Source organism: Oryctolagus cuniculus, chromosome 7 (assembly GCF_051225735.1).
Source record: "Oryctolagus cuniculus isolate XC-2025 breed Fujian yellow rabbit chromosome 7, ASM5122573v1, whole genome shotgun sequence".
Lineage (NCBI taxonomy): Eukaryota > Metazoa > Chordata > Mammalia > Lagomorpha > Leporidae > Oryctolagus > Oryctolagus cuniculus.
Window position 1 is genome coordinate 146,663,650 of NC_142873.1, and position 27,460 is coordinate 146,691,109.

Sequence of the window (27,460 nt, forward strand, 5' to 3'; positions counted from 1 at the left end):
AATGAAGTCAGCTCTGACAATGTGTATCTGACAGAGTACTGGGCAAATATAAATCAAAAACACATTTCCACAGAGACAGGAAGCACTGACTGAGCAAACATATAGCTTTACTACTTGTTTTTTCCACTTAATCATTTCCAAATAATTTAGTAGCAGCTAAATTCAACATATTTAATCTAGTCGTTAGGACCTCTAAGTGTCCAGTGTTCATAGTCCTCATGCTAAAATTGTATACATTTTTACCAGTTTTATGCCTTAGCTAAAAATATGCCACCACAAATAGATTATACCCATAGGTCCCACAGGAGCAGAGAGGCCTTCCTTGAGAGCCACACTCATGGGTGGTCAAGTTACTTTGTGGCAACGGCTTCTCTGCACCGGGCTGTGCATGTGGCACGCCCAAGGGAAGCAGAAGAGTAAAGCCCACAAATCCCAAATCACTGTCTCCCAAGGTTAGATTCTCTTCTGCAAACTATCTCTGATACACAGGAAAATGCAGTCATATGCAAGAGAGAACAAACATGCCATTCTCTCTCCAGCACTGGAGATAATATATAAGCAGCCAAACCAAGGCTTTAAAAATAATTTTATTAATTTAATTTATTTGAAAGGCAGTGAGAGAGACACAGAGAGATCTGCCAATTCAATCCCTAAAATACTCACAACAGCTAGAGTTGGGCTAGGCGGAAGTCAGGAGCCAGGAACTCAGCCCAGGTCTCCAGTGTGGGTGGCAGGGACTCAAGTACTTGATTCACCACCTGCTGTCTCCCAGGGTGCACATTAACAGGAGTGGAACTGGAAGCACAGCCAGGGTTTGAACCTAGGCCCTCTGATGTGGAATGTGGGAGGCCAAGCACATATTCTAACTGGAGATCTCCTTGGAGGAGAGCTTGGACAGGAATGTAGGATCTGAGCTCCCTCTCCAGCTACCACAGACAAGGAGAATGACGTGGGACTGGCAGAGAAAGAGGGCCAGACCCACCAGGAGGGACGAATGAGACAAGGCTGATGACACTCCTTCCATGAAGTTCGTGACTGGGACTGGGCCTGTGCCCAGACTCCTCAGCCCTGCAGCACAGCCAACCCCCGCCAGGGCAGGCGGCTTTCTGGATTTAGTAGTCCCGCAGAAGACTTTTATGCCTTGTTTCTTCTAACTTTCAGACAATCCCTGGGCTTCCTGCAAAGACTTGGGGAAAGTACTGACAGAGTACTGAATTCTAAAACTTTCTGGGAAATACCAAGGAAAGCGGTGTGGAGTAGAAAATCTTCCTTTTTTTTTTTTTTTTTTAAACAAAACCGACAACAACTGCCTAAAAGACAACAAACAGTGTGCACGGGACGCCTGGTCCTGGGCTGTCTCCTACTGCTTAGGGGTTCTAACTTCAAAGGCCTTTGAGCTGCACTGCCATCAAAGTGCCAAGCCCCGCCTTCCGACTCCCCTCTTTCTAATATCTTCCCCACCCAAAGGTAGAATTCACTCAGTAAGCCCCTTCTGTGCAGCAAGCACCTCGTACCACGATGGACAAGAGCACAGTCCCCCGTCCTTGCTGAGCCTGGGCTCTGTTACAGCCGTGACAATACTGCTGTAGCGACCCAAGCCAGATGGGGCAGACAGCACAGAGGAACGCTTCCCCACAGCCAAAGCCGCCTCTCTGGATGTACTTCAAGCAATCTTCTGGGCCATGAGGAACACAAGTACCCAGAAAATATACATTTTCAATGGGTTTATCCACTCTACAACCTTTTCACTCTCCCCTGTCCCCCTCCATCAACAGTCAACCTTGAGTTTACCCCACTACCTTTTAGACAGGCCTCCTTCCACCTTTCAAGAGGATTCTTTGCTGCCTTTCCTCCCTAACTACTGTAATTCCCTGATTAAGGCTCTTCAGGGCCTCCAGAAAGGAGTGAAATGGTCCCAAAGGCCACTCTTGGGAGACCTGCCCAGGGAATGCCCAGAGGCTCTGCCTCCTGAACTGATGGCTTAGTCTTACTTTCTCCCAGTAATCAAGTCCTGGCTTTTTTCTATTCCTCTTTTGTGTCTGTAACCGCAAGTTCAATGTTCTGAAACTTTCCCCCACTTTTCTGTTGCAATTTGGACCAGCAAGTTTGTTCCTCTCTCCTGGGGGAAGGAGTGAGCTCCACCCACTCCTAACCTTGACCCAGCCCAGTTCCTGACAAGGGACAGGAAAAGGTGGAAAGGAGAGCCGTCAGAACTGGGGTCTCGTGTTCCACCAGAGAGCATTAGCTCTTCTCTCTTCGTCTTGTTCTGTCTCACAGACACCAAGTCACACCGAATCCCACTACTAAAAATCAGTGTCTGAAGACATGGTCCTTTCTTTTCATGACTATATCATGTTCAATTGTGTGTAGAGATCTTGCAATGTGGGGAAATGAAAAACAAGCACTGTAAACTGTCTCTGACCATGCACTCAGGACCACACCCAAGCAGAAGCCCCACAGCCATCTCAATGCTGGCATCCGGAGGCCAAGGCTCCATTCAGAAGCCTGTGAACTGTTAGGGAATCGCCCTTGAGCACTCCGTGACGCCAGCAAAGTCTGGCCAAAGGGAAAAGCTGGCTGTTTTTGGCTTTAGCTATCTTCATTCTCCTTTTTGAGAGAAGCCTAAAATCACAAAACCTAAATACAAGGCTTACGTGGACCAGAAAGCAGAAGGAAGGGCAATGATATTTTTCTCCTCACAAGGTTAAACAAGAGAGGGATGAGTCACATCACAGAGTCCTAAAGCACATACTCAAGCGATTAGAACATTAGGCAGCTTACTTATAAATTAGGTTGTCATCAATCCCTATGCTCCAAAATATTTCTTTACGGCCCAGATCTGGTCATTTGAGTTAGTTCCTAGATGTAAGTATCAGTTGAACACTCCTCAGTGCAAAGGAAGGAGCTAAACTTTGTGACAGCGCTTCTCCATTTCTCCCTGTCCTCTGAGGCAGGGCCACCAGTGGCTTAGAGATTCCTGGAAAAAGTCCTGAGAAACTTCTCTCCATTTCCCCTTAGGCTCTCAAATCTCCAAATAAACAGAACTAATTATAGGAGCAAACTAAGTAACATTTTGGTGTGCTTAAAATAACAAAATGAATCTAGAGAGAAATAAACAGAGTGTTCAAAATATTACAGCTTTCCCCAGATTTCCATTTTCCCCTTAAGAAAAGGCTCTTCGCCCTCCCAAGGCTTCGGAATTTCTAGGAATTTACCATCACAGCCAGGCTCACGCCCCAGGACACAGGCCTCCCAAGCAGAAAGAACACAGCCAGTGATGGTTTCCTGAAAGGTTCCACCCCCGTTCTTAAGTCTTCCAGTGCAGGGTTCTTAGGTCTGCTGCATCAAGCTTTGACTCTTCCTGAAGTAAGGACAAATGTCATACCAGGTGGCTCTCAGATGTCTGGACCACACCAATTCCCAAGCTAGCCCTGGCCAGAGCTGAATTCTTGGAGATCTTATGAGCGTCCAAGGGTACACAAGTCGCTGGCTCTCTTCTGATCACAGATAAGTACATGCCCTTGTGTCTTTGGCAAGAGCAAACATCTATTAAACACTTGGAACAGCATCTCTCTAGTAGAAAGGAAAAAAAATGAATTTTGAAATTCTAAACAATTCTTCTACAGATTTTAGCTATGAGGTCATAAAATCTAGCTCAAATGCCAATCTTGGAGCCAATGTTAGTTAAATTTGCATTTATAGGAGTCAGCCCTGTGACATAGTAGGTTAAGGCTCTGCCTAGGATGCCAGCATCCCACATAGGTGCCGGTTTGAGACCCAGCTGGCTCCACTTCCAATTCAGCTACCTGCTAATGGCTTGAGAAAAGCAGTAGAAGATGACTCAAACATATGGGAGACCAGGATGAAGCTCTTTGCTCCTGGCTTCAGCCTGGCCCAGTACTGGCCCTTACGGCCATCTGGGGAATGAAACAGTGAATGGAAGATCTGTCTGTCTCTCCCTCTCTCAAACTCTTTCAAAATAAATAAATCTTTAAAAAAATTTTTTTCCATTTATAACAAACACAAAAACAAAAATACTAGCAGAACAATATAGCAGGTTGATAATCTTTTTAAAAGCAGCATGCTGGGGCCGGCGTTGTGGCGCAGCGGGTTAACGCCCAGGCCTGAAACGCCGGCATCCCATATAGGTGCTGGTTGGGGTCCTGGCTGCTCCACTTCTGATCCAGCTCTCTGCTAAGGCCTGGGAAAACAGTAGAAGATGGCCCAAGTTAATGGGCCCCTGCACCAGCGTGGGAGACCCGGAAGAAGCTCCTGGCTCCTAGCTTCGGATTGGCGCAGCTCTGGCTGTTGCGGCCATCTAGGGAGTGAACCAGTGGATCGAAGACCTCGCTCTCTCTCTCACTCTCTCTCTCTGCCTCAAATACTACAACTAAGAGTAGAGCTGAGAGGCCGGCCCCTGGTCCTGGTACCGCCACTGCAGCTGGGCCACCTGTATCAGCCACTTGATCTTTCAGGGCCCGTTTACATCACTGATAAAAAAAGATGAAGCTGGGGCCTGACCTAGAAGTCTCTTAGGTCTTTTCCAGCTGAAAAAAGAATCATTCTAAATTTTACTAATTTTTGTCAAATACTCTTCTACTCAGCAAAACCATGGGTACTTAACCTTTACAACCCTTCATGCCAGGCACAATTCAACGACTTTAATTGGTAGATAATACTAATAAAAACAAACACTACAATAAAAAAGTATTTCTGGCTTGAATACAAAAAAGGCAATAGAAGACTTTCAACAGTTCTATAGACTATTGATCAGTTTATATTTTGTTAACTCAGTGTCTGAATTCTCTCCTTTAACCAGGAAACAAACAAGTAACAATCACCAGCGAGATACCCCAGAATCTTGGGTATTTGATAGGGAGCTTTGTGCCAAACAAAACCGTTGATCCCTCTGCTTGCAGGTCTTGAAACTTTAGGCCAGCAGTACAGGTGTTACATTCTGGCCTGCCCAACCTCAGAGAGTGACTGCCGAATGACTGCATGGACTTGACATGGAATATTCCACACCACGAGAAAATGAGGATTATGCTAAGTTGGGAATTCTTCTATGTAACTTAAGTGAAAAGGCAGGACACAAAAGCTACATATGCAACCCTAAAGGCACAATCATGAAAGAAAGAATTGGTAAGTTGTACTTCATTAAAATTAAAAATGTTTGCTCTCCAGGCCGGCGCCACGGCTCAATAGGCTAACCCTCCACCTGTGGCGCCAGCACACCGGGTTCTAGTCCCGGTTGGGGCACCGGTTTCTGTCCTGGTAGCCCCTCTTCCAGTCCAGCTCTCTGCTGTGGCCAGGGAGTGCAGTGGAGGATGGCCCAAGTGCTTGGGCCCTGCACCCCATGGGAGACCAGGAGAAGCACCTGGCTCCTGCCTTCGGATCAGTGCAGTGCGCCGGCCGCAGTGCGCCAGCCGTGGCGGCCATTGGAGGGTGAACCAACAGCAAAGGAAGACCTTTCTCTCTGTCTCTCTCTCTCACTGTCCACTCTGCCTGTCAAAAAAAAAAAAAAAAAAGTTTGCTCTGTAAAAGACAGTATCAAGGGAATAAAAAGATAATCTCCAGGTTGGGAGAGAATATTTGCAAAAAACATCGGATAAAAGATTGTTATCCAAAATAAACAAAGAACTCCTAAAACTCAACAATAACAAACAGTCTGTTTTAGAAGTTTGCCAAAGACTTTTCCGAGATCTCTCACCAAAGACAGCAATGGCAAACAAGCATGAGGAAAGATGCTCTACTTCACACATCATCAGCAAGATGCACTGGTGACGCCCCCTGCGAACCCAGCAGACCGGCTCCAACGCAGACCACCACCACCACCACCACCACCACCACGTGCTAGCCGGGAAGAACGCAACCGCAACTCTCATTCACTGCTGGGAACGCAAGACTGCGCAGCCACTCTGGAAGACCCCTCCGTAGTCTCTTAGAAGACGAAACACACTTTTGCCATATGAATGAGCAATTATGATCCTGCAAATATATCCTAAGGTGATGAAAATCTATGTCCAGGGCGGGTATGGGGGCAGAGGTTAAAGCCATTGAGTGGGATATCTGCATACCATATTGGAGTATCTGGAGTCCGTCTTTGCTTCTGATGCCAGCTTCTTGCTAATGTGTACCCTGAGACACAGCAGGTGATGGTTCAAGTAGCTGGGTCCCTTCCACCTGAGAGGGAGACCCAGACTGTGTTCCTGGCTCCTAGCTTTGGTCTGGCCCAGCCTGTTGTAGGCATTTGGGGAGTGAACCAGCAGATGGAAGCTCTCTGCCTGTCTCTTATCTTCTGTCACTCTGCGTTCCAAATAAATTTTTAAAAATTATTTTAATAAAGAGAGAAAACTTATGCCCACATTAAAACCTGCACAAAAATGTGTTTATGGTAGATTTATTCAGGACTATTAACTTGGAGGCAACAAAGACGTCCTTTGGCAGGCAAACGGATAAACTGTGGTGCCTCAGGAGAATGGAATATATTCAGTGCTAAAAAGAAATGTTCTATTAATTCATAAAAGGACAAGTAGGAATTTAAATGCATACTCCTAAGTGAAAGAAGCCAGTCTGAAAAGGCTACACACCATACAACTTCAACTACGTGATATTCTAGAAAAGGCAAAACTATGCTAGGAACAGAGGACCACAGAGGGACGAATAAGCAGCACACAGAGCTCTCAAGATACCATCATGGTGGATGCTCGTCACTGCCCATCTGCCCAAACCACAGAAGTACAATGCCACGGGTGAACCCTAAGGTGCACTACAGACTTAGGGTGATAAGGATGTGCCAGTGCGGGTTCATCAGTGCAATAAATGTGCCCTTCCGGGGGGGGGGGGGTGGGTAAGCTAGGAACGTGAGGGTGCAGAGGCAGATGAGCAATCTCTGGACCTCACTCTCTATTTTCTATGAACTTAAAACTGCTCTAAAAAAATAAAATCTATAAAAAAAAAAAAAAACACCATGGCCACAACTATTTAAAATTGCTGTTAAGAATAAAATACACCACAATCTTAACAGTGATTTTTGTCACAGTGGCTAGCCTATTTTCCCCTGTTCTTTGCCTAAATTTTCATACTTAAAATATCCCTGGACACCACTCATGAAAACATTTGAACCTTACTTTAATGTACATTATTCCTTTCTGATCTAGCATTTAGTTAAAATAACAGATCTTGGGTCTGGCAATGTGGCGTAGTGGGTAAAGACACTGCCTGCGATGCCAGCATCCCATATGGGCGCCGGTTCGAGTCCCAGCTGCTCCACTTTCAATCCCGCTCTCTGCTATGGCCTGGGAAAGCAGTGGAAGATGGTCCAAATGCTTGGGCCCCTGCACCTGTGTGGAAGACCTGGAAGCTCCCGACTCCTGGCTTCAGATTGGCTCAGCTCCGGCTGTTTCAGCTATTTGGGGAATGAATCAGCAGATGGAAGACCTCTCTCTCTTTTCCTCTGTCTGTCTGTAACACTATCCTTCAAATAAATAAATAAATAATCTTTTGAAAAAATTCAGAAATCAAGCTGGAAGAAACAGGATCGTTTTACAAGACATGTATTTGTCAAGCCAAAAGAGGGCTTTGGGCTGGCTTTGGCAAATGCCCACTCTCCCAGGGACTAGATCCCTCAGGCGACACTGAGGATCTCCAAGCTCCCCACCTCCCCCACATCTGTTTACTCAGCCATCGATCCAGCCCCTTCCGCTCCACACTGTCCTGAATTTCCTGGCAACCCAGAGCCTTCTCCATTCACTCAGTTCCTTATCCCTTTGCCATGCATGAATTAAACATTCACCAAGTACTTGATTTTTACAGAGAATTATAAAAATAAACAGGTCCAGCTTCTGTCCTTATGAGCCTGACTAGCTCCTAATGTGGTAAGAGGAAAAGAGCCTCCGAACAACTGGCCGCTGCATACCGGACTGCAGCCCTCTCTCCTGTAACGGGCCCGTAACAGAGCGCAGCCCTCTCTCCTGTAACGGGCCCGTAACAGAGTGCAGCCCTCTCTCCTGTAACGGGCCCGTAACAGAGTGCAGCCCTCTCTCCTGTAACGGGCCCGTAACAGACTGCAGCCCTCTCTCCTGTAACGGGCCCGTAACAGACTGCAGCCCTCTCTCCTGTAACGGGCCCGTAACAGAGTGCAGCCCTCTCTCCTGTAACGGGCCCGTAACAGAGCGCAGCCCTCTCTCCTGTAACGGGCCCGTAACAGAGCGCAGCCCTCTCTCCTGTAACGGGCCTGTAACAGACTGCAGCCCTCTCTCCTGTAACGGGCCTGTAACAGACTGCAGCCCTCTGTCCTGTAACGGGCCCGTAACAGAGTGCAGCCCTCTCTCCTGTAACGGGCCCGTAACAGAGTGCAGCCCTCTCTCCTGTAACGGGCCTGTAACAGAGTGCAGCCCTCTCTCCTGTAATGGGCCAGATAACATGTGTTTTCAGCTTTGCAGGCCACACTGCTTCTGCCGCGGTCACTCAACCCTGCCACTGTGGGACAAAAGCCACCACGGACAGCAGGGAAATTCAAGGGAATGGCAGTGCTCCAATAACACTTATTTTTACAAAAACAGGCAGCGCGCCAGGTTTGGCCTGCATCCTGCTGTTTCCTACCTGCGGCAGACGGCACACGAGGGAACGTCCACGTGCGTGGAAGGTACCGCTGCTTGCTCCTTCACAGGCAGCGGCCACCACACCTGACTTGGACAATCACAGCAAACTAGAAGAATCCTACCTCAAAGTGGGAGACTAATGAAACTGTCCCCCAAAGTCCCTGAACTCGTTCCTCAAACACAGCAGTCCTCAGCCACGTGGAGGGAAGACACAGCTGCAGAGCAACCGCTGTGGCAGCACTAAGGATTACCACAACACCTGTTTTCAATTCTTTTCTTAAACATTTGAAAAAGGGCAATCAATGCCATGGCTAAAACAACCCCATGGAAGTTACAGCGAGTCTGAACCGTGCACAACTCCGTGTGTGTAGGCGCTGTCAGCCTGTGGACATCGGCACTCCACGGAGCCTCGGGGACCGACGAGTGCACCCTTCTCCATCTGAAGATAACAAAGCCAGTCTCTGGCTAACACATCAAACACGTCAGGCTGGGATCAGTCAGAATCGCATTACTACTCATCATCACACACATGAAGTCAAACAAGAGGAAACAGGAGCTAGGCAAGGGGAAGGGGAAGTGAGATAAAGCTCACTACAACCAAGCTGGATAATCTGCTCAGATAGAACTTTCCACTGAAACTCTCCCATTTTTGGCAACAGAAAAATCTGAAAACACATGAAAGTAAAAAGAAAAAAAATGCCCAAGACTACCCAAGGGGTAATAACTGTTGTGAACATTTGGTTCTTTTCCCTTCAAATTTCTCTTTAAAAAAAAAGATAAGATAGACATATTTGTTTATTTAAAAGGCAGAATGACAGAGAGGCACAGAAAGAGAGCTTCCATCCACTGGTTCACTCTCCAAATGCCTGTGAAAGTCAGGGCTGGGGCGGGCCAGAGCCAGGAACCTGGAACTCCATCCATCTAGGTCTTCAGGTGGGTGGCAAGAATCCAAGCACTTGGATCATCATCTGCTGCCTCCTAGCAAGTGCGTTGGTAGAAAGCTGGATGGGAAGAGGAGGCAGAACTCAACCCCTGCCATTCTGAGCTGGGATGCCGCACATCCACCCTGAAAATCTCTTCTCTGTGTGTATTAGAAAAAAAATGGTTTTTAATTAATTTGTTTCTACTTTCTTCATAAGAAAGTATGTCATGAGTACTTTCCCATATTCTTTAATATGGCTCAAAAGCATGATTTTGTAATGTCTGTATTAAAAGTCTATCAAATGATTGAACCATAACTAATTTAAATGCTCCTCATTGTTAGATATTTAGGTCATCCTCTCTCTCTCTCTTTTTTTTTTTTTTTTTTTTTGACAGGCAGAGTGGACAGTGAGAGAGAGAGTCAGAGAGAAAGGTCTTCCTTTGCCGTTGGTTCACCCTTCAATGGCCGCCGCGGCCAGCGCGCTGTGGCCGGCGCACCGCACTGATCCGATGGCAGGAGCCAGGAGCCAGGTGCTTTTCCTGGTCTCTCATGGGGTGCAGGGCCCAAGCACCTGGGCCATCCTCCACTGCACTCCCTGGCCACAGCAGAGAGCTGGCCTGGAAGAGGGGCAACCGGGACAGAATCCAGCACCCCAACCAGGACTAGAACCTGGTGTGCCGGCGCCACAAGGTGGAGGATTAGCCTAGTGAGCCGCGGCGCCGGCCCATCCTCTTATTTTTTATAACATCATTCTAAAAGTTGAAAGTAATCCTAAGGAAGCCTACAAAACTACTTAAATATGCTACTCTTTCATTTATTTGACCACATGCCCAGGGCCCTACTGGTGAAGGTGGGATACGTATCAGTGACCACAGGAAGAGGCACAGCCCCCAGAAGCAGGCCATCACACCTAGTTCCCTAGACAGCTGGCTCTCTGGGTCTCTGGGCTTCTCTAGTAACGGCAGATCAGGTAGTAGAATCAATCCACATCACGACAGGGACCCACGAGAGATGGTGTCACAAGACTGAGCCTGGACTGCTCTCTTCTGTAACAACCAACAGAGGAAAGCTGTTTGGCTTGACTGTTATTATTAAAATTGTGTAGGAGAAAGGATATTAAATAGCTTGTGGCAGATGCTTCAATTACAGCATTTAGTGGATTTGTGGGAAATTCCTTCTGAAATAGAAGGTCAACAAACAGGTCTTTCTCCCATGGGTATTTGGAGGAGTGTTCTCTGCTGTTTCCACTGCAGGGCATGGTGGGCAGAACGTCACAACCGCCGGAAGTGGAGGCCAGCCCAGCAATAGCAACAGCATGCATCCAAAAGAACAGGGGCCAGGAAACCTCTCAAGCCCACAGCAACAGAAACCTATTCTATTTCCCCCAGTCTAGCTGCCGATCAGAAAATGAGAACAGACTGATTATCTAGCGCTGGACATGCTCCTCCTATATAAACCATCCTTGGTTTTAAAGCAAGCCAAAGGAAGAGGAACAGAAGATAACTCACTAGCTCCAGTTTGGACTTCGGTTTTCAGATAAAAGAATCGAGGTAAAAGGAACACATTCGTGTTTGCGTAATGTAAGTCACATAAAAAACACGGCAAAGGGGCTGGAGCTCTGGCGTAGCAGGTAAAGCTACCGCCTTAGTGCTGATATCCCATGTGGGCGCCAGTTTCAGTCCCGGCTGCACCACTTCCAATCCAGCTCCCTGCTAATGTGCCTGGGAAAGCAGTGGAAGAGTGCTTGGGCCCTTATACCCACATGGGAGACCTGGAAGAACCTCCAGGCTCCTGACTTCGGATCAGCCCAGCTCTAGCCTTGCGGCCATTTAGGGAGTGAACCAGTAGATGGAAGACCTCTTTGTCTCTGCCTTTCAAATAAATAGAAATAAATCTTTAAAAAAATGGCAAAATTAAGCCTGGGCCCATCAATGTAATATGATGATGTTATTCTTTTAATTAAAGATAAGAAAAGAAACATTTCTGATTAAAATCCATGTCTAGCATTGTGTTTGCCTAGGGAATGTTGCGAAAGAGATTATTTTTCAAACCTAAATTTTCCAGAATGACCTAGGGATAAATCACATTCTAGGCACAGATAGACAAGTGAAACACGCACAAGGTATAAAAGACAACCTTCTCAAACCTCCTCCCCATCTGTAGCTGCTTGACAGATCGGGAGATTTGTATGAACAGGGAACAAACTCTTCCTTTTGTGGCCCTGCCGAAAGAACTCTGGATATGCAAACATAAAAGGAGCAGGACCAGAGCAGTGCCTTTCGATACCAGCACAACAACCAGGTTACACGCAGATCTGTGAGGTGTGGAAAGCAATCACCTTCGTCTCTTACTCGGAACACTGGGAAGAGTTGAGGTCAAGGCTGCAAGACAGTGACACAGGTGGCCACCAAACCCAAGTCAAACAAACAGCAAAACGTCACCAGTCACAGGATCTGATCTCAAACAATTCCTGCAGGCCCAATGGGGGCGTTTGCTTTTCAGAGCGTGTGAAGTTTACTGGGAAGTGTTGGTAAGGATACAGCACACACACTCACCTGACCAGGGCATCTGGTTTGCTTAGCTGGTTATTAGGAATACAGTTCTCCATTAAGTCCTTGTGTGTACTTGGGCTCTTGCTAGTGCATTTCTGCTTCTTCTCGTTTTTGCTGGACGAGGAAGGAATGCTCCCGTTCGCGGCGCTGTGACTTCGAGGTGAGGAGTTCACAACCCCACTGGCATTTTTGTAATTTTTTGAGGAAGCAGTGCATGAGTCCTCTTTCAAGAGATTTTCTGTACTTCCCACAAGATCGTTATTTAATCTTTTACTATTGATATGGTTCTCCATATACTCAATTTCTTGTATTTTAGAGTCTACAGGTTGTAGAATATTGTTGTTATTTATCCCAAGGTTGTGTTTTTTGGCATCCTTGTCCTTTTCTTTCCCTTTTTCTCGGTATTCTATCTCTGGCAAAGTTGTGGAGAGTTTTTTGTTGGCTGGAATACCTCCGTTGTGGTGTATGAGGATTGAGGAATCCATATCAGGTAACCCTTTGGCTGCTACAATACCAAAAACAAACCAACCAACAAACAAAAAAACCCATACCAGAATATTTAGTTTTTTTAAAAACACAGAATAGACAGATTCAATGAACTGTATTATCTAAGCTTAGAAATTTACTACATTAACTTGCAAACTCATTAGAAGCAGTAACTCAGAGAATAGGATGCTAACTTAACGAAGCAAATCCAAACACATCTGAAAAGCTGCAGATCCAGAAAGTCACTATCATGGACAGCAAAGCCACTAAATGCTTGGCCTTGAATGTAAGACTGAAATTTTATAATTAAGTCATACTTCATGTATCCATCAAATCAAACTTGCTGTCACTGGCATGAGAGGAAGATCGCTCTCCTGTGAGCCCATACTTTAAAGAGGCCTGGATCAAGCAACTGCTAACACCTTTACTGAAGAAAAAGCAACAAAAGGAGGTATGATTTTGGGATAAATGACAACTATCCTTTTTCTTGACTCCAGTGTTGAGGTACTAAGAAATCTACAGCATTTACCAGACTATTTGTATCAGGTCCACACATTCCAATCTGTTAAGGTCTAGTTGAAGAGATTTTTTTTTTTTTTTGCACCACGTTGGAGAAAAATTTTGATACATATTTTAATCATATTAAAACCATGATCATGGGGCAGGCACTGTGGTGCAGCAGGTGGAGCCGCCACCTGCAGTGCTGACACCCCATGTGGGCACCAGTTCAAGTCCCGGCTGCTCCAATTCCGATCCAGCTTTCTGCTGTGACCTGGGCAGGCAGAGGAGGGTGGCCCAAGTCCTTGGGCCCCTGCACCCGCATGGGAGACCTAGAAGAGGCTCCTGGCTCCTGGCTTCGGATCAGCACAGTTCCAGCCATTGCAGCTACTTGGGGAGTGGGTTGCAGATGGAAGACCTCTCTCTTTCTCTCTCTCTCTCTCCTCTTTCTCTCTCTTCCTCTGTCTCTCTGTAACTCTGCCTTTCAAATAAATAAATCTTAAAAAAAAAAATGACCACAAATTTCCCACTCCAAACCAGAGAAAACTGGTACCCCTGTCAGTTCCTCCATTTCTATGGGTTAAACGCCCGAGAGAAGAGCCGTCAGATACAGCTCTGGGAGCACTGACCCAGCTGTCAGAGCCCATCCAAAAGACGTCTGGTTAGAAACCTCATGTGCACATCCCCAGCGGGCTCAGACTTTGGTTCCTAGCTTGTTTCAACCCAAACCCACACACTTACTATTGTGTTATTGACAATAAATACTTTAAAGTACTTACGGTAAATAAAATATGAAATAAGATCTAAAAATAATAAAACTATTTGGAAGTACATGGTCTTCAGAGAATAGGTAAAAAAAAAATTCCACTCATACTCTGTATTTCATTAGCAAACAAAACAATGGCCCTGAGGAGGAATACCAGAAAACAGGAAAATCTAAAATCCTAGCTATTTTTCCAAAAACAAATTAAAAAAAAGGAGATTTACTGGGAGGTAAAACAGTGACAGCCTCTGAGGTAGCGCGCTGGGGCGAAGGCCTACCTTCCTCCGCCTCCTTCTCCTGCTTCTGCAGCATCTGCTGCTCTGGGGGCAGGGCTTGCTGGAGAAGCTGCATGTAAAATTCGTTCTCTTTTTGTACTTCCTTTTGCTTCCTTAACCGCATCTTGTAGCTCACGTAACTTTTGAAGCCAAAACCCAAAGTCACCACGGGGTACCCGATACTGGAAAGAAGACAATCCAGCCAGTGATTGCAAGTTTAAAACAAACAACTCATACATCAAGCACATGAGGATCCCTTTGACTTAAAATCAAAAGATTCTAGGGGAGGAGAGCAGGCAGTGACCACACAAGGAAATGTGATGCCTGCCACAGAAATCAGAGGCAGCTGGCCCACAGAGCAAACCCCCAGGGAAGGGGACCGCTGGACCGTAAGAGAGCTCTTCCTGCCGACGTCACCAGAGTGCCTGTCACACACAGTGGCTGCCGTCTTTGAAGAAACATCGATCTGCCGTATGCACCAAACTGAGGCATGCGTGTGCTTGTACAACTGAAAGTGCAGACGTTAAGAGTGGTCACAAGTACACATCATGAGTGTTAAAAATCTAAAGCTTCAAGACACTGCATCCTGCATCAGAGAGCCTGGGTTTGAGTCCCACCTCCGCCTACGATTCTAGCTTTCTGCTACTTTACACCCTGGGAAGAAGCAAAAGGCGGCTCAAGCACTTGGGTTGTTGCTACTCATGCGGGAGACCAGATGGAATTCCTGGCCTTGGCTTAGCCTGGCCCAGCCTTGGCTACTGTGGGCATTTGGAAAGTGAACCAGCAGCTAGAAGATCTTTCTCTTTCTCTGATGCTCTGCTTTTCCAATAAATAAATAAATCTTTAAAAAGTAAATAAGTAAATAAATAAGTCCCTGAAATTATCAGTGCTAACATTTGGTTTGTACTACACGAAATCACACCATATGTACTTATAACTCTCATCTACAGGACGGAAAGTCGGAATATTTTAATTCAACTCATCACTCTGCCTTTCATTTCTAAGCCTCTGCAAACACTGTAAAACCCACACTAAGCTTCACTAATATTAACTTAACAGTTGAGGCTGGCATTGCAGCACAGGTTAAGCCACTACCTGTGATGCCAGCATCCCCTATCAGAGTGCCGGTTCAAGTTCCTGCTACTCGGCTTCTGTTTCAGCTTCCTGATAATGTGCCTGGGAAGACAGTGGAGGATGGTCCAAGCACTTGGGGCTCTGCCATCCACGGGGGAGAGCAGGTGAGAGTTCCTGGCTCGTGGTTTTGGGCTGACCCAGGCCTGAATGTTGTGGGCATTTGGGGAGTGAACCAGCAAATGGAAGATGTCTCCCTATCACTCTACCTTTGAAATAAACCTTTTTAAAAAAGACTTGAGGGGGCCAGCACCGCGGCTCAATAGGCTAATCCTCTGCCTTGTGGCGCCGGCACACCGGTTTCTAGTCCCGGTTGGGGCGCCGGTTTCTGTCCCGGTAGCCCCTCTTCCAGGCCAGCTCTCTGCTGTGGCCAGGGAGTGCAGTGGACGATGGCCCAACTACTTGGGCCCTGCACCCCATGGGAGACCAGGAGAAGCACTTGGCTCCTGCCTTCGGATCAGCGCGGTGCACTGGCCGCAGGGCACCAGCTGCAGCGGCCATTAGAGGGTGAACCAACGGCAAAGGAAGACCTTTCTCTCTGTCTCTCTCTTTCACTGTCCACTCTGCCTGTCAAAAAATAAAAAATAAAATAAAATAAAAAAGACTTGAGGGGCTGGCATTGTGACACAGTGGGTAAAGACGCCACTTGTGGCATCAGCATCCCATTTGGGTGCCAGTTCGAGTCCCACCTACTCCACTTTTTTTGAAATATTTATTTATTTATTTGAAAGGCAGAGTTACAGAGAGGAAGAGGCAGAGAGAGAGACAGAGAGGCCCTTCACCCATTCACTCCCCACCCAGATGGCTGCAATGGCTGGAGCTGTGCCAATTCGAAGCCAGGAACCAGGAGCTTCTTCCAGATCTCCCACGTGGGTGCAGGGTCCCAAGGACTTGGGCCATCCTCTACTGCTTTCCCAGGCTATAGCAGAGAGCTGGATTAGAAGTGAAGCAGCCAGGACTCGAACTGGTGCCCTTAAAGGTTGCTGGAACTGCAGGTAGCAGCTTTACCCACTATGCCACAGCACTGGCCCATGTGCTCCACTTCTGATTCAGCTCCTTGCTAACACTCTTGGGAAAGCAGTGGAAGATGGCCCAAGTATTTGGGCCCCTGTACCCACAGGAGCGAACTGGGAAGAAATTCCTGGCTCCTGGCTTGGGTTTGGCAGAGCCCTGGCAGTTGTAGCCATCTGGGCAGTGAACCAGAGAATGGAAGCTCGCTCTCTCTCTGCCCCTTCCTCTCTCTCTGAAACTCTTTCAAATAAATAAAGTAAATCTTTGAAAAATATTTTAAAAATTAAACAAGATTAGACACCAATTATCAATTTAAAGATTTATTTATTTTACTTAGAAGTCAGAGTTACACAGAAAGAGGAGAGGCAGCGAGAGAGGCAGAGAGAGAGAGAGAGAGAGGTTTGCCATCCACTGGTTCAGTCCCCAATTGGCCGCAACAGCTGGAACTGCACCAATCTGACGCCAGGAGCCAGGAGCTTCCTCTGGGTCTCCCACACTGGTGCAGGGGCCCAAGGACTTGGGCCATCTTCCACTGTTTTTCTAGGCCATAGCAGAGAGCTGGATTGGAAGTGGAGCAGCCGGGACCCAAACCAGCGCCCATATGGGATGCCGGCACAGTAGGTGGTGGCTTACTCACTATGCCACAGCGCCGGCCCCCAATTTGGTCTGTGATCTTTCTACAAATTTGAAGTGATACGGTTTTTTTTTTTTTTAAAGATTTATTTATTTATTTGAAAGTCAGAGTTACAGAGAGACAGATCTTCCATTCGCTGGTTCACTCCCCAGATGCCTGCAACGGCCCAGGCTGACCCACACTGAAGCCTGGAGCCAAGAGCTTCACATAGGTCTCCCACTCGGGTGGCAGGGGCCAAGTACTTGGGCCATCTTCCGCTGTTTTTCCCAGGCCAAGAGTAAGGGAGCTGGATTGGAAGTGTAGCAGCCAGGAAGTAAACCAGTGCCCATATATGATGCCGGCATCACAAGCAGTAGCTTTACCTGTTACACCACAAGGCTGGCCTCTGAAGTGGTAAGTGTTATTGAGCAGGTTTATTTAATTCACTTGCTAAAAATACTGGAAACAGTATTTGATCCTTGTTTATTTTTTGTCATACATATTAGCAAAAATTGATATTTTGAAAAGAGATGTACATTACTAGAATCAAGCTCAGTTTTCAAAAGTATTTCATGATTAAAATTAAATATTTTTTAAGGATTTATTCATTTATTTATTTGAAAGCCAGAGTTACATAGAGACAGAGGCAAGGAGACAGAGAGAGAGATCTTCCATCTGCTCATTTGCTCCCCAAATGGCTGCAACACTGAAGCCAGGAGCCAGGAGCTTCTTCTGGGTCTCCCATGTGGGTGCTTGGGCCATCTTCTGCTGCTTTCCTAGGCCATAGCAGGAAGCTGGATTGGAAGTGGTGCAGCCGGGACTCAAACTGGTGCCCATATGGGATGCCGGCACTGCAGGAGGCAGCTTTACCTGCTATGCCACGGCGCCAGCCCCAAAGTCAAATATCTTAATATTCATTTACATTTCATAAAAGAGAAATAACATTCCTTCAAATACTATTAATAATATTGTCTTTCATAAATAAGGAAATTCTAAGTTTTTTTTTTTTTTTTTTTTTTTTTTTTAGATTTATTTATTTATTTGAAAGAGTTACACAGAGAGAGGAAAGGCAGAGAGAGAGAGAGGGCTCTTCCATCCACTGGTTCACTCCCCACTTGGCAGCAACAGCTGGAGCTGCGCCAATCCAAAGCCAGGAGCCTGGAGCTTCTTCTGGGTCTCCCATGTGGGTGCAGGGGCCCAAAGACTTGGGCTATCTTCTACTGCTTTCCCAGGCCATAGCAGAGAGCTGGATCGGAAGTGGAGCAGCCAGTTCTCGAACCAGCGCCCATATGGGATACTGGGCACTTCAGGCCAGGGTGTTAACCCACTGCGCCACAGCACTAGCCCCCTAAGTTCTTTTAAGCTTGCTAAAATAGCCATATAGTTCATCAAGACTTTTTGGACTATTATTTGATTATAATAAAAACAGCTGACATTTATCAGTCACCTACATGCTTGGGATTAAGTGAGATACTTCACATATATCATCTCAGTTTCACCAGATAGGTAAGGAAACTGAGGCTTAAAGAGAATGAGGCTGTTAGGGGACAGAGCTGGGATTCAGATACTCATTTGCCAAAAAGGAGGGCTCCTGCTCTCCACTCCCATGATATGCTGCTTTCTGGGTTCATGTAAAGTCTCCAAGAAAAAAATTCGCAGTTGAATTTACCATTCTACGTCAAAATGAATGATAAATTATGAAAATACAGAATACTTACCAGTGAGCAGCAAATGGACGACAAAGGTCTACGTGAAAATTTTTGAGATCTTTAAATCTAATTGCTGCTTCAATATAAACAAAGAGAATCCAGAGGGACACTGTAGGCAAACACACTCCCCTTTCTGTGGGAAAGCAGTAGAGAGACAAGTATCAATGCCATATTAACTAACATAACAGATGGGGTGTTTGGGAGACTGATTCAACTACAGTAACTTCTATTAAGACTTCCAACTGAACTAAAAAACAATTTGGTCCAAACTGAAAGCTTTTATATGACAAACAATTACACTGAATTACTTAAAAAAAAAAGACAAACATTCTGGCAGAAAATATTTATAATGTATGTAAAACAAACGATTCATAGTCATAACACAAAGAGCTCCTATAAATCAATAAAAAGGCAACTGAAGGAAAAAACTGCAAATCATAAAAGAAATACAGGTGGTTGAAAAACATGAAAAAACACCCAACTTATCTACTGAGTAGGAAAATGTAAGTTAAGACAATCAGATTTCATTTTCTCAACCTATTAGGCAAGAAATTTAAAAGATAAATAACAGTGCAGAAAGAGTGGGGGGCGAGGTTCATTCTCATCCTTGGCAGCAACAGAAATTGGGGCAACATCATTAGAGGCAATTTGGCTGCATAATTAGTTTTAAAATATTTGTACTTTGGACTCAGAAACTCTACTTCTAGAAACCTAGCCTATAAAAATACAGAAGAGCTCTGAAATAAATGTATAAGAACATTCACTGCAGCATCATTTGCAATAACAAAAAATTTAGAATTCATTTAAGTATCTAGTAACTGGGAACTTTAAATTATGATAGATCTATACAATGAAGTATGTTGCAGCTTATCCAGAGAATGGAAGATCTGTGTTGTCACAGAATGATATTTAAAACATGAAATTCTTAGGTAAGAATGAGTTTTAGGACAAAGAAACGTTTTTCTGACATTAAATTACTATTTAAAAATTTTAACCACAGCTCATATTCCTTTTGTAATTAAAAATAATTTTCAAGGGAGGAAAAAGCAACCTGCAACAGAGAAAACAAGAAGTAAATAGTGGGAAATGTTCATCGGTCTCAGAAACAAAATCTGAAGGCCACGCCTGTCTGAGTGAGGACACGACTTATGGTGAGGGGTTTATGAATGTGGGTTACACAGACCTGACTGGGACGGAACCAGTGACTTGAAGCCTTTGTCCTATGGATCTCTGGGATGAAACTAAAAAAAAAACCCAAACTATAGAATCTGGAAATCAGAAAGTTCATTTAGCCCAACTTCCTCATTTTGATGAAGACAAAAGTCAAGGCCGGAGTTTCAGCAAATCTGGCCCCAGCTCACGGGCAGTACTGGATCTGCTTTAAGGAGAGCCCAGGTACCCTAGACCTTGTCCTGGAGTTAACACTGGAAACTCTGTGAAGGGAGCTAATAACTTCATCCATTCTTACGGATTTGACATACCAAAAACAGGGATTTTCATAACTTTGAAAGAAAAATAGAAATCCACAGAATAATGCATTTTCAAAAATAATTTCAAAAATTTATATTCTTACCCTCCATATTAACTTACAAAGTTAAGATGAATATAAGCATATTACAGAAAAATATGTAATTCTGTATCTATCAAATGAATAAAACTACACTGAAAGAATTTTTCATTTATTTTTTAAAAAAGATTTATTTTAGCTATTTGAAAGGCAAGGTTAGAGAGACAGACAGAGAGGCCTTCCATCCACTGATTTACTCCCCAGATGGCTGCAAAGACCAGCAGGGCTAGATAGGCCGAAGCCAGGAGCCAGGACCTTCTCGTGGCTCGCTCACGGAGATGCAGAGGCCAAGCATTTGGGCCATCTTCTGCTGCTTTCCCAGGCACATTAGCAAGGAGGTGGACTTGAACCAGTGCTCATATGGGATGCCAGCTTGTAGGTGGCATCTTTATCTGCTGTATCACAATGCCAGCCCCGAAAAAATATTTAAACAAATAAAATCGTTATGTTGTATGTTCAGTTTTATATCCTCGGGGTTTTTTTTTTTTTTTTTCACTTTCTTAATATCAAGGAAAACATTATCATCACTCTTCCACAGGCATATATAATTTCATCAACCATTCCTAATATTCTTTTTTTCTAAGAGATTTACTTATGTATTTGAAAGGCAGAGCAATGGGGTGTGTGTAGGGGGGAGAGAATCTTTCACCTGCTGGCAGCACAGCCAGGGCAGGGCCAGGTGAAGCCAGGAGCCAGGAACTCCATCCTAGTTTCTCACATGGGTGGCGGGGCCCAAGTACTTGGACCATCATCCACTGCCTTTCCAGGCACATTAAGCAGAGCAGCTGAGACTTAAACTGGCCCTCCTATGTGGGCTGCCAGCATTGCAGGTGGCAGCTCAAACTCTGTGTCACAATGCTAGTCCCCTGTGATACTCTTTTTATTAAGAAAAAACTTATTAATTTATTCATTTTAATTTTATTTATTTGAAAGGCAGAGAGAGACAGTGAGAGATCTAGCACCCACTGGTTCTTTTCCCAAATGCCCACCACAGCCAGAACTGGGCCAGGTCAAAGCCAGGAGCCAAGAACTCAATCTGGGTCTCCCACACTAAGTGGCAGGAACCCAAGTGCTGGAGCCATCCCTTGGTGCCTCCCAGGGTGCCCATCGGCAGCGAGCTGGAATCAGAAGCAGAGCCAGAACTCAAACTCAGGTGCTCTGAGATGAAATGCAATAGTCCCAAGCAGTCTGCTGCAGCAAATGTCAGCCCCTCATTTACTCAATTTAAAAATGTTAACATGTATACAACATAAATATTATATTTTATGAGAAATAGCTGTATTTTCCAAACATAAAAAAACTAGTAAGAAGAATGGCATTATTTTATAATTCTGCTCATCTCTTCAGTGTCTGATTTTACAGAACACAGCTTTTCATGTCTCCTGAAATCATACCCACCTTCAATCAGCTGCTATAAGCTGTCAAGTTAATTCTGAAATTTTTGCTTAACATGTAATACTTGTACATTTTTATGGGGTACTTCAACACATGCATATAGAATGAGTTGATCAAATCAGGCAACAGCATTTCTAGTTCCTTACCTTTTCTTTATGTTTTGAGCCTTCCAGCTCCTCTCTTCCAGTTCTTTCTACAGTGAATAACGCATTACTGTAAACTCTAGTTGCTCCACTGTGCTGAAGACATTTCTAATATCCTTTTTTCTTTAATATTTATTTATTTTATTTGAAAGGCAGAGTTACAGAGAGAGAGAGAGAGAGATCTTCTATTCACTGATTCACCCAAATGGCTGCACTGTCCTGAGCTGGGCGGTCTGAAGCCAGGAGCTAGGAGCTTCTGGGTCTCCCATGTGGGTGCAGGGGCCTGAGGATTTGGGCCATCCTCTGCTGCTTTCCCAGGCCATAGCAGAGAGCTGGATGGGAAATGGAGCAGCCAAGACTGAACCCACACCCATATGGTACGCTAGCATTGCAGGTGGCAGCTTCACCCACTATGCCACAGCACCAACTCCCATTTCTAACATTCTTAAGAAATAATTTTAAGTTCTAACAATTGGAAAAAAATGGCTGGCGCCATGGCTCGCTTGGCTAATCTTCCGCCTGCGGTGCCGGCACCCCAGGTTCTAGTTCTGGTTGGGGTGCCAGGTACTAGTCCTGGTTGCTCTTCTTCCAGTCCAGCTCTCTGCCATGGCCAGGGAAGGCAGTGGAGGATGGCCCAAGTGCTTGGGTCCCTGCACCCACATGGAAGACCAGGAGGAAGCACCCGGCTCCTGGCTTTAGATCAGCGCAGCACCGGCCGTTTGGGGAGTGAACCAACGGAAGGAAGACCTTTCTCTCTGTCTCTCTCTCACACAGCCTATAACTCTCTCTCTGTCTCTCTCTCACTGCCTAACTCTGCCTGTCAAAAAATAAATAAATAAATAAATTTTTTAAATGTTAATATAAAAAAATTGGAAAAAAAATTAACTCGTAAGTCACATAAGTGGTACTTCTATTTGTTGGGCCCAATTAGAACACAAAGGTTTTTTTTTTTTTCTTTTTTCATTTCATTTGTTTGTCTAAACACTAATCATTCCAAATTAAAAGTCTGGTCTGGCGCAGTGGTTAAGACGCTGCTGGGAATGCCATGTCCCATACCAGAGTGCCTGGATTTGAGTTCCAGCTTTGCTCCCAATTCCAGCTTCCTAAAAATACCCACTGTGAGAGGAGCAGGTGATGGCACAAGTAGTTGGGTCCCTGTTACCCTCTGGCCCCAGCTAGGGGCTATTTTGGGCATGTAAAGAATGAACCAGTGGAAGGGTGGTTTTTCTGTCTGTTTTTCTTTAAAATTAAAAAAATATATATATTTCACAGTTTAGCTAAAAGCAGGCATCTCTGAGCCGAGCACTGAGGAGAGCTCAGGGTCATTTTTATGGCACTAGCTATATTGCTGTCCCACGGGGTCAGTCACTGAACTACCAAAGAGGGTCTATAAGTACTTACATGGTTTCCTCTCTACTACTAAGACATTACTGAAGGACATTAGGGAATCACCATAACTCATCAGAGTCACAGAATTTCTGAACTAGAAGGCTCTCTTAAACATCATCTAGATTACTTCACCTTCATATGAGAGAGAAGAAACTGAGACCAAGAGACTGTGACAAGTGTAAATAGCAACTCACTGGACACTGAGGCCCAGGACAAGAAAATACAGGTGAAAATGGTGCAGAGGAAATCACTTTAATTAGAGGAAAGCAGACTAAAGAATCTTCACGGTAGGGGCTGTTGTTGTGATGCAGTGGGTTAACCCCCCACTGCTGCTCTAAGTCTCAGATGCTCTGCTTCCAATCCAGCTTCCTGTTAATGTGTCTGGGACAGCAGTAGAAGATGGCCCAAATGATTGGGCCCCTGCCACCCATGTGGGAGACCAGGAGAGAGTTCCTAACTCCTGGGTCCAGCCTGGCCCAGGTCTGTTACAGCTATTCGGGGAAAAAAGCAGTAGATGGAAGCTCTATCTCTCTCTCTCTCTTGCTCTGACTTCCAAATATATAAATAAATTAAAAAAAAAAAGAACCTTCATGGTAGCTCATAAATCAAGTCAGATATAAAAGAGTTAAACAGGGAGAAAACCATGTTCATAGTGGCTACTTGTAACCAGGCTCAACTGTGTGTCTTCTAAATGAGCCAACATCATTCTCCTGGCGGCCTGGAGAAGAGGATGAACGCTGCTGCAGAACTGTGTTTGGCTCTCCCTCAGGGCTCCAAAGCCTACAGGGTACAGCTGGGCCTACGAGTCCGTCAAGCTTCGTGCAGCTTTGCAGACAGGTGTGACTCTGAGAGCCACCTTCAAATACCAGAGCATTCCATAGGCAAGCTTTCACAGCGGGCTGCAGCCACTGAAGTATCTCATCCGACCTCAGTTTGCAGTAACGTAAGTATAGCTCTAAGAAGAAGGACGGTGGCTGTGTGACTCCACTCTAGTTAGAACGTATCTGAAAACAGAACATGGAACCACTAAGAACTAGAGAGGCCAGGACGGCCACAGTGCTCAAGGCACTAAACAAGGAAAAGCTGGTGAAACCAGAGATGATTTTGCCAACTTAAGAAGATAGATATGACATTCTTCAAATGTCTAAAGGAGTATTAACATGGAAGGGAGACTACTCATTCAGAGGTGCAATGTTTTGACTGGAGGGGATGGCCTGTAGGCCCCTGAAATTTTGAGGAAAAGTTTCGTGGATTTCCACATATTTTTCTGAGAAAAGCTTTTTTATATCATCTTAAGAAATCAGCAAGTCCAAAAATGGTTTAAGACACTTAGTCAAAAGTAAAAGGGGTGGGGGTGGCACTGGCAGTGGAAGATGGCCCAGGGACTTGGGTCCCAGACACGTACATGGGAGACCAGGATGGAGTTTCTGGCTCCTGGCTGCATCCTGGCCCAACCCCGGCAGTTGCAGTCATTTGGGGAGTGAACCAGCGGATGGAAGAGCTCCGTCCCTCCCTCCCACTCTCATTCCCTCCCTCTTTCTCCCACTGTTTTTCAAATAAATAAAGCAAATTAAAAAAAAAAAAAGCTGTTAAGTAGGAAAATTTTAGCTCAATATGAGCAAGAATTTTATATTATAGTTGCTCCAAAATGGACAAGTGTGCCAGGGAAAAAAGTTTTTTGTCACTATAGGTTTTCAATCAGGCGTAAAACCACCATGTGCCAGAGGGACACTGTGGGTATTCTTGTACCAAACGAACGGTTTACTTAATTGACCTCTGACACTCTTTTCAGTGTGAAATTCCATGAACATTTTCCTTACTTAGCACATGGCTGTCCTCATGTAAATCTAAACAGGAATCATTTAAACTTTTTTTAAAGTGAATATCTATACAATGAGAGTTGGTAGTTGAAATGCCTACAATCAAAATATCAAATCTTTTAAAAGCTTAAATGTTTGATTCAAATAATAAAAAAAAAAATATATTTGTAAAGGCATACAATCTATTAGGAAGAGATCACTTTAAAATGTCCACATTAGGGTCAGGCATTTGACCTGACCAAATAGACACCACCTGGGATGCTATACTCTGTATCCGAGTGCCTGGGTTCAAGTCCTGGCTCTGCTCCTGATTCCAGTTTCTCGCTAATGTGCACCTTGGGAGGCGCAAATAATGGTTCAAGCAGTGGAGAGCCTGCCACCTACATGGGAGACCTGGCCTGAGTGCCTTCAGCTCAGGCCAGCCTGAGCTGTTGCAGGTATCTGGGGAGTGAACCAGCAGACGGAGGACTGATCTCTCTCTCTGCCTCTCAAATAAACTAAATAAATAAAAGAAATTTTAAAAGTTCACATTAAACTCCACTCTAAATAATTTATTCGAAGAAATTATCACATTTTTACAACTTGAATCTAAGATTTTATTCCATCTAAGGAAGTTTTTAGACTTACCTGTATGCCATACATACTGAACCCACACGTATGTGCTAGCAGCAAAAAAAAGCCACTGTATGGGGATGAACAGCAGACATATTATATTTGACGTGAATGCTACACAAACAAAAAATACTGAGAAGGCCTAAAAAGAAAAACAAAACAAAATTAAAACACATCTTAGGACTTACTATTTTCAAACAGAGGTTACTAAAAGCACATTGGACAAAATCATTGAAACCACTAAGTGGTAACTTCAGAGAAAGTTAACAGGAAATTTTAAACCCTTAAAATCAACCATATAAAACATGGATTAAAAAGGTAAGGGCATGGATTTCTAAAAGAGCACCAGGGCTGGGTAAGAGAGCTACAGTTGTAATCTGTGGCTGTAGCACACAGTAGAACTAACACAAAAACCAAGGGAACAAGCCCAAGTCTGTGTCCTTGCCCTAAGCCAGCAGTTCTCAAAATACAGCCCAGGGATTCCTGGGAGGGGGAGTGGGGTATCTCTGAGTTTCTCTCAGTGCGTATCCGAGTTCAAAAGGGTTCTCATAATAACATTAGGATGTTATCTGCCTTGTTCATGCTCATTCACTCATAAAAGGGTAGAATTTTCTAGAAGCTACATGAGCTGTTCTAACATAACAGAGTTCAGAAGGAGGTATGAGAATTCAGCTGTCTTTATTGAGCCAAGACAATCAAGAGATCTGCAAAATGGAGCCACTCTTCTATTTATCTTGAAAAGTTATTTTTCATTTAAAATGTAGTTTGTATTAACATGATACTTATTATTTTTAATGAATCAATAAATCTTAACAGAATTAATAAATATGAACTAATGCTTTTAAAATTTTTGTTTTAATTTCTAATACAGTAAATATGGATAAATGTAGTTCATATTACCAAAAGATCTTTGGAGTTCTCAATAATTTTTCAGTGTATAAAGAGGTCCTGAGACCAAAAACAATTAAGAACTACTGTACCAACTCTAACCCAGTCACTAACACCGTGGCAGAGGCTTCAGAAACAGGTCTAGGACTGGGCAAGCACTGCTTCTTCCACTACTCTGTCTTTCGACCAAAGTCCTCTGCCCAGCCCCTTCAGTCCACAGGTTTTATTAGCTCATCCCAATATAGTCACCTAAGTATTGCTTAATAATATCTACTTTAAGCAGCTCACTCTCAGCCACTGAAGATTTTCTTAGAAGGGAAATGAAATCCCTCATACATGGAGAGCAGTATTAGTACACATACCAGTCCCTGGTATCTGAAGGAGTCATAGACGCTTCTGATGAAAAGCCAGAATGGCCACAGGTATTCAAATCTGAACTCCAGGACAAAATCTGCCAGGAGGACAAGTGCCCACACTACCAGGAATTTCAGGTATAAAAATGTACTGCAAAATATAAAAATAAAGAATTAACTTGAGGTCATTTATGAAGAATTAATAAAGAGAAAATGTGCTGATTCTCTCTAAAAGAGATTAAAAATTCACTACATATACCGTGAAAACAATGATGATAGAAAGAGATGCTTCCATGGACCATCTGAATTTCCAAAGTCCTGGTGCTCATCTGAGAGCCACACCAACCAAGTTAAGATGATGGCCAAAAAATGCTTAATTCCATTTGAGATGAGGAAAAAACATTAAGATTTTACCACTATTTTAAAAAATGTGTTAAGTGTCTGACTTTAAAATACTGCAACACTCAAAATTATGGCTTTCAAGCTGTTCATTAGAAGAGAATGTCACAGCTGAAAAGCCTTCAAATTTGTTGTTTCCCCGCCCTTCCTACATCTGTTTGAATAGTCTTTGCAATTCTTCATGCACATCCCTCCATGCTTCCGGAATTCTGCCTTTTTTCCCCTTTCTCCTCTCGCACATCTATATAATATTCATCTGCACTAACCAAACAAAAACCAAATGACTTCCCCAAAATAGAAACCAACTTTGGGAGCAGTTGCCAGTCACCAC

At 44.5% G+C, this 27,460-nt stretch overlaps 1 protein-coding gene across 4 annotated transcripts in view; it reads right to left on the reverse strand.

Annotated features, from left to right (window-relative positions):
- MACO1 (macoilin 1) overlaps positions 1 to 27,460 on the reverse strand; it is a 78,160-nt gene that overhangs the window by 26,230 nt on the left and 24,470 nt on the right. For 3 of the 4 annotated variants that reach the window (XM_051856658.3, XM_089301337.1, XM_089301338.1), the window contains 5 exons: positions 26,740 to 26,881; positions 25,505 to 25,631; positions 18,573 to 18,696; positions 14,103 to 14,281; positions 12,081 to 12,582 (listed from right to left, as the gene is read on the reverse strand). The exons of the other annotated variant lie outside the window; for it this stretch is intronic. In XM_051856658.3, the coding sequence (XP_051712618.1) occupies positions 12,081 to 12,582; positions 14,103 to 14,281; positions 18,573 to 18,696; positions 25,505 to 25,631; positions 26,740 to 26,881 (1,074 nt within the window). The remainder of the gene's footprint in view (positions 1 to 12,080; positions 12,583 to 14,102; positions 14,282 to 18,572; positions 18,697 to 25,504; positions 25,632 to 26,739; positions 26,882 to 27,460) is intronic. 4 annotated transcript variants of the gene reach the window in all.